General features: G+C 46.1%; 1 protein-coding gene across 1 annotated transcript; it reads left to right on the forward strand.

Annotated features, from left to right (window-relative positions):
• Positions 1 to 842: 842 nt before the first annotated feature.
• LOC123411601 (NAC domain-containing protein 66-like) lies at positions 843 to 3,159 on the forward strand. The gene is made up of 3 exons (XM_045104567.1): positions 843 to 1,182; positions 1,293 to 1,624; positions 2,283 to 3,159. The coding sequence occupies exons 1-3, from the start codon at positions 906 to 908 to the stop codon at positions 3,012 to 3,014; spliced, it is 1,341 nt and encodes a 446-aa protein (XP_044960502.1). The 5' UTR covers positions 843 to 905; the 3' UTR covers positions 3,015 to 3,159.
• The last annotated feature ends 4,940 nt before the right edge of the window (positions 3,160 to 8,099 follow it).

The following is an 8,099-nucleotide window of genomic DNA, read 5'->3' on the forward strand; positions in this document are numbered from 1 at the left end:
CAATAAACTACCATTCCCTCTGCAAATTTGGTCAATGAATTAAGTACTATATACAACAAGTCAAGAGCTGTTGTTCTCCCATGACGACTTACTCGACGAATTTCCAAAGGGAAATATTTGTATTAATTCTAGTCTCAATCTCTGCTTTTGGCTCCTGCAGGAAAGAAAAGCAGGAGACAGATTCGCACAGGATCGAACACTACAACTGAGCTGTAGCATCAATAATATCCGTGCACACATTTCTTTATCGATTTTGCAAAGTCAAAATAGCTGTTCCATTGCTTTGCGCTTTCTTCCTTCCAATAGATAACCTCAATCGACAGTCGGCTGGCCAAAATAGTACTACTCCAATCCTCCAACCAAGCCTGAGCGATGCAACTTTTTCTACGTTGGGAGGCTTAATTTCCTCTTATTCTATCTCAACATCACGCATGAACATGAAAGAAAAGGGAGAAACGGCTGTCGCGCGCACACATCTTTTACTTTCTGCAACTTAATGATCTCTTAACTTATGACAAGGTCACGCATGAACATGAAAAAAAAAAAAAAAAGAGATCGTCGAGGCCGTCCCTGTCGCTGATCGATGATGCTGTTAGTGCTCTTGGAGTAGTTGCAGCGGTGGTTACGGTGGCCATGCCATGCTGTGGTGCCTTATGATTTTACCCAGCGTTGGCTGTGAGGCAGAGGGGCTCAGTTCAGTTTTGGGTGTGCTTTTCGTGGAGATTTTTAAGGTGGCGTGTCATGCATGGGTCATGGCTCCCGATGTGTTGGCCCCTCTTCCTCCTATCTCTCTCTCTCTTCCCTCTCAAGGTTGGTGGCACTTCCCTTAGCTAGCTGGCTGGAGCTAGAGCTGTGGCCGGGCCAGTGTGCTCGTTCCACCGATCAGTAGCTATATATAACCATCCATGTCCGTTGCAGTTGTTTCCTTGTACCCCATCACCGGCAACAACTTTATTCCCGTCGACCCGACTCCATCGTCTCCCCTCCACTACTGCACCACCCGATCGATCATGAGCATCTCCGTGAACGGGCAGTCGGTGGTGCCGCCGGGGTTCCGGTTCCACCCGACGGAGGAGGAGCTGCTCACCTACTACCTCGCAAAGAAGGTGGCCTCGCAGCGCATCGACCTCGACGTCATCCCCGACGTCGACCTCAACAAGCTCGAGCCATGGGACATCCAAGGTGAGTGAATGAGTTTCCTTCGTTCATCCGTCGATCCTACTCTCTCTCTCTCTCTCTCCACAATGCGAACTGATTGGTGAACTGATTGGCCATCGGAAAAACGCTTGCAGAGTGCTGCCGGATCGGAACAGGCCCGCAGAACGACTGGTACCTGTTCAGCCACAAGGACAAGAAGTACCCCACGGGCACGCGCACCAACCGCGCCACCACCGTCGGGTTCTGGAAGGCCACCGGCCGGGACAAGGCCATCTACCCCGCCGCCGGCTACGGCCACATCGGCATGCGCAAGACGCTCGTCTTCTACCAAGGCCGCGCCCCCCACGGCCACAAGTCCGATTGGATCATGCACGAGTACCGCCTTGAAGACGCCACAACCCCGGGCAACAACCCCGCCAACCGAGCCATCGGCAACGCCCCCTACTACCCCGGCTCCTCATCCTCGGTACGTACTTTGCTACTACGGCTTTTTTCGATGCTTCATGGCGTATACTCCCTCCGTCCTAAAAGAAATGTCTAAAGCTTAATACAATTTTATACTAGAGCTGATACAAAGTTGAAACAGTTATTTTGGAACGGAAAAATTAGATGCTAAGAATGTACGTAAAAAAATAATAATGTAACAAAGCACTTAAAAAAAGAGGAAGCATTATGATGACCCGAACATGTATAAAATGTCTACAACAAGTTTAGTCATTAAACAATTAAATAAAAAAATTAACAATAAAAACAAAAACCCGTACGTTATGAAGATTAGTTGCTAAACTTTTTAATACACTTAGCACATCCCCTATCCACCGTGACTTGAAAGAGGCCTACATAGCTCCCTAGTGACCATACGTACCAGGTGTATATTCACGTGGCACATTTGCGACACTGTAGACGACCATGGCTAGTGAAGATGATGTCCGGGTAGTGGTTGGGAATCGTAGTAGTACGTTTTATTCGAAAATTCAACGCCATGCATAAAATCTACTCCTTCTGTACTTAAATAATTATAAAGTCAAACTATAATTTTTTAAATACAGAGAGAGTAATTACAGACCGATCGATCTGATCCTGATGCAAACTAACTAACGGTGTTATCCATATCATATGCACAGATACGCAGCGTGGTCGGGGACCAGTCGTCGGCGCAGGAAGACGGGTGGGTCATCTGCAGGGTGTTCAAGAAGAAGAACATCGTCGTGCAGCAACAAGCTGACCAGAACGGCGGTGGCCGCCGCACAGCGTCCAACAACCTGGTCGCCGCCGGTGCCATAGAGCTCAGCCGGAGCAACTGCTCGTCCACGGTGACCACCGCCAGCGACCACGCCAAGGCGACCCATATGCAGCAGCATTATTACTCCGCCAGTGACGACGCGCTCGATCATATCCTGAACCAGTACATGCATGGCCGCTCGTCCACGACCACAACGTCGTGCAAGCAGGAGACCAATGCCACCAACCCATCATCGTCGGCGCTGGACCACCTGATCAACAGCGAATGCCACAACGGCAGCAGCACCCTCTACGAGAAGCTCCCGCCGCTCGAGCACGTGGTTCCCGGCGAACTCCTGCCGCCGACGGAGTACAGCGGCGACTGGGACGCCCTCGACCGGCTCGCGGCGTACGAGCTGAACGGCCTCTCCGACGCGGCGTCGGCCAAGACGACAAATGGCATGCCCTTCATCGTCGACGAGCTCGGTGGCGCCACGGCCTACTCCGGTGGTGGCAGGCTACACGTTTCCTCCATCACCGGCACCGGCGATGGCGACCTGTGGAGCCTAGGGCGGTCGGTGTCATCGCTACACGCCGACTTGACGATAAACTCTTTTAACGCTGTCGGATACTGACACTATCCTAGCCCAAACTTGCTTTTTGTGCAAATAGATTTTCATATATGGAGTTAATACAATTGCACGAAAATTCAATTTTTGCACAACAAGGTGTACACACAGTCAATACGCGGCGACTTCCGGTGGCATGAGGTACCCCCAATACATGCCATTGTCAGTTAGCTCGAGCCAGGTAGACTCCATAATGAAAATGTTCCTATCCTCCGGTCTCTCCAGAATAACCTACTCCCTCCGTTCTTAAATATAAGTCTTTTAAGCGATTTTACTAGATGTCAACATACAAAGCAAAATGATTGGATGTACATTCTAAACTATGTCTATATACATCCGTATGTAGGCTACTAGTGAAATATGTACAAAGACTTATATTTAGGAACGGAGGGAGTACATAGTAATTGAAAAATATTTTTGTTGTTGAAAATTACATCATTCCTTGAAATCCACAGGGCCCAACGTAGGGTTCTCGCCCCTCTGAGAATATCATGTGAGAGATCGCTCAATATAAGGATCCGACAGACAAATTTCCATTGTGGTGTAACTTCCATCAGAAAATGCCAGACTCATTGGACAGCTGGATCGGCTCCAAACGTGTGAACAATTCATTCCATGTTGCAAGGCGAGGCCCCACTAAATTATTTAGTATTTGATTATTAGTTGGTTATACATGATATACGCAATGCTTGTTGTACAATTTAAGGGCTCAAGCAACATGATCCAGAGACCAGCTACATAGATAAACACTTATTGTCAAGCAAATCCGCCACTGCTAGTCGCTAGGTGACATGTGGTTTCAACGAGCAGCAGAATAAGCCACGTCACTAAAAGCGTCAGTCCAATCTATAGATCTTATTGTTGATCTGACCATGACTCATGGTAACAAAATGTAGTACAATATAATCAATCATTTGTGACCAAAAACTAAATATATCTAGGTATGACCTAATACCGTTTTGGCTTCTATAGATATATGTTTAATGGGTGTCTAAAAGGTAATTCCTCATTTTTGGTTTGAAACTGTATTCCTCGACCGACAATATATTTGGTCACATTCAATTTGTAGTACACTTGTCAAATTGTCGTTATGTGTTATGTAATGGTATAACTTTGGTAACATATAATTTGTAGTATATTGGTCAAATTATCGACCTTGGGATATGTATAAGCTTTTTAAACCAGAAAGCAGGTAGTAGAAGCATCACCTTAGATTTAGAATAGAAGAATATATATAAACTCATAAAGTAGATTTAAGGTACTGCCAAACTGGAAGACAACGGAAGGATTTTCTTTTTGAAAAAAAGATGGATTGAGGATCTTTGAATACTTTTTGAATGCATTGCTGTTGATTTGACACTAGTGGGGACGGGGCCTTTAGCCCCGGTCCGTAAGGGGCTTTAGTCCCGGTTCACCAACCGGGACTAAAGGGGCGGGACTAAAGGCCTAACCTTTAGTCTCGGCCCTGTTATAAGCCGGGACTAAAGGTGCTCCACGTGGGCGCCTCGTAGCGCCCCAGGGGCAGGACCTTTAGTCCCGGTTCGTTACATGGACCGGGACTAAAGAGTTTCAGATTTTTCTTATTTTTGGGTTTTTTTTTGAATGAAATTATTTTTGGGTCTGAGGGTTTTAGGGTTTAGGTGTTCAGGAGATTAACGTGATGCCTCGTTTGGTGTTCGGGAATTAGTTTTCATATAATTTAAATAGAAATAATTATGCATATATATATATAAGATTAACTTATCTTACAAGCGAGCATATATATACAATTATATGGAGATCTGAATTATCGGGACTAGAGCCCGTCTATTCGATTACATGGACGAACATCAGTAATGGCCCCTAGCTACACTAAATCGTCCTTTGTCATCTATAGCTTCCGTCCTCAGAAAGGTCGCAAGCTCCTCTGCAACAGCAATCGCGCGTTGCTCTGGTAAGAAGAGGAGATGAATATGAATATCAATCATGATAACAAAGAATGACGGGTAAAAATAGAGGTGTGAATGTTCATTGCTTACGTCGAATCTGTGATCCTTGTGCTCAGAGGTAAACGTGCGAATGGTCTCGCAAACATAGTATCCGCATAGATGCGTTCCCCGTGGCTGCTGGTCGCACTTTACGAGAATAAAATATATATAATAAAAATAATAATCTAGCATCATAAATGTATTGAAAATAGAAGTATATCATACTAGTACTTACCTGAGCCGCTCTAAAGGTCAGCTTCTCAGGAAAGTTATCGGGAGTCACGCACTTGAACCGCTTCCAAACCCTGCCCGACAAGGATAATGATTTGCTAAGTTTTTCATTAATTGATATATCAGAAAATCATTGAAAGAGACCGATAGAGCGCAAGAATGATTGAAATTACCCTTGGAGCATGTCCTGCAGGCTTTGGAACTGTACCAAGGGTCTCGATAATGGGTCGAAGGCATCAACTCTTCCCTTATCAATTTGAATGTCCAACAGAATCCAATGGAAGCTGCACATGTATATATATATATATATATATATATATATATATATATATATATATATATATATATGTGTGTGTGTGTGTGTGTGTGTGTGTGTGTGTGTGTGTGTGTGAGTAACTTATCAATTACACCTATAAGTGAATGGACACAACAGAGTAAAGATCCTCACCTGAAGTTGTATGGAAACAGTATGTGGTCACAGAAATTTTGATCTGTTAGAAACCTTAGAAGGTTTTCCTCCGTCTCCTTGGGTTTATCAGTTAGCGTCGCTATATGTATTTTATCTGGGTCAATAAACCCAATATTTAGGATGTTCTTACTTTTACAATCCAGAATCTTCATTCTGCATAATAGAGTACAAGTTATATATAGACAATGAATTGAAATAACTAAACAAGTTATATGTAGACAACGAATTGAAAAACTTACAGATAATAGCAACTCATAAGCGATTTGTCGAGGGCATCGCCACTGTACATCTGGAAGATTTCATCAAAGTCGATATGGATTTCTTCGGGGCGGCCGTAGTACTCCCGTGGGACACTCACCACGATCATCGTTCTCCCATTCTTTGATTCACTTAAGTACCATGTATGCAAGTAACGCATATTTGTTGGGAGATCATCTTTGCTGACCAAAGGCTCTCCCATGACAAACTGTGGCTTAGGGGCTACCACAACCTTGGGTAACCTGTCATCTTGGGAAGCCAGAACATCTTCAACCGAGACACCCCATTCAGCCGCCCACTTCTTTGCTAATTCAAAATCTTGCCCCTGCACCGGAGGGGGAACATTCTCGGTTAACACCTTGAGGGGTGGGATCGACTGTTTGGCCTGTTGTCCAAGCTAAGGATCGTCTGATCTTTTCTTGCATGTAGTTGAACTTGATTTGCTCCCACTTGCACTTGCACATGATCTGCTCTTTTTCACTTCCTTCTGCAATGTGCGTGTATAGTCATCAGGCTTATGGTGTAAGTCATACTGTGATGGAAGGGTCGTGAAGTATTTTGCAAATGCTATTTGCTTCTCGGTGTATTCCGGGCAGGGCTCGGGTTCCTTCTTTTTCATCTGCGCATCATGATGTTCCTTTGCTATCCTGACGTTTTCCTCGGGGGTACGATCATAAGGTCTGATAGGAAAATTAGCATGAGGTACCTTTGGGAGGGGCGACCGTTTGCGCTTTGGGGGGCTCCGTCGCTTAGAAATCGTCGGCGAAGTATTCTTGGTGGCACGCTTCCGCTTAGTATCCTGTGCGGGCGGCGGCGGAGACGGACGACCCAAGTCCGGCGGCGGTGATCGAGATGGACTCGTGTTGTGCTGGCTGACGTCATGTGGATGGCTTGGAGGTAATGGAGGTGTAGGTGACCTGCGACGACTCGGAGGCGGTGTTGTCCTTGGGGCCGAGCCTGGAAGCTTGATGTAGTTCTTGTCCCATAGGATGACTCCATCCAGTACTTCTCCGAGTGTCCTCTCATCTTCGGCTCCAGTTATGTCGAGCTCCATATCATGAAACCCCGCCATGATTTCATCTACCCCGAATTTAGCAAAGCCAGCTGGAATCTCACGGCCATGCCAGCGTGCATCAGGGCCAGAAGGTAAAGCTTGTCCGACGGCCACCTGCATGGATATGTTCTTGAATTTCTGATGGAGTTCACATGATGTTGACTCCTTGATTCCATCCACGGGGTAGCCGGGACCGCCCTCTATCATTCTTCGTGCATCGTCGGGCGGGGCCTCAGATTCAGCCACACTGCTTTTCCGCTTAGATGGGGCGCCGGTAATATCAAGTGCAGGATCTTCCTGGCGCGCTACTCCTCTAAGCTCATCAATCTGCTTCTGTTGCTCATTAATCCTGGCAAGCAACTGGTTGAACTTGTCATTCTCCTCATCCTGCTGCCGCTTCTTTGCTCTCTCTCGGCTTCTGTAAGTGTCTTGGTCTCTGGCAAACCCAAGCCACCACGGGTAAGAAGGACCGAAGCCTCGCGTTCGTCCTCCATGTTCGTCATTGCCGAGGACCAGTGTGAGCAAATCTTTCTCTCTATCTGCAGTGAACTTTATTTTTCCCTCCTTAATTTCTTTCACTATCCTTTTCCAATTCTCCCTGGGTATCCTAAGACCGTCATTGCAGATGAGGTCCCCTATTTTTTCGTCGTACGAACCACCATGCGCAAGGAACCAATTTCTTGCTCTCAATTCCCACTCATCACGGAGTGGTTCAGGTACGATGCCTTTATCTAGCAGATCTTGCTCTTTCTTATCCCACTTTGGGATGGCAGTCTCATAGCCCCCTGGCCCCAGCTTGTGGTGATATTTCTTCTTGTCGGCATTTATCTTGTTCTTTTCTGATAATGCCTGGGCATCTTCTGACTCCTTGTACTCTTGAAATGCCTTCCAGTGATTCGCCTGCTTGGCTAGATACCCCTCGAATACTGGCACTTTCTTTGTCTTCATATAGTTTTTCCATAGCTTCTTCTTCAGCTACGGAACAGTTCGGCCATCTTCTTTTAAGTCCACTGCTTGAGTTTGGCCTTCAGTTTGTCTGCGGCGTCTTCATTCTCACATTCTGGCGACATAGTGACATGAGATCATTCCAAAGATTATCTTTGTACCTTTCG

The sequence above is a fragment of the Hordeum vulgare genome, chromosome 7H, assembly GCF_904849725.1.
Source record: "Hordeum vulgare subsp. vulgare chromosome 7H, MorexV3_pseudomolecules_assembly, whole genome shotgun sequence".
Lineage (NCBI taxonomy): Eukaryota > Viridiplantae > Streptophyta > Magnoliopsida > Poales > Poaceae > Hordeum > Hordeum vulgare.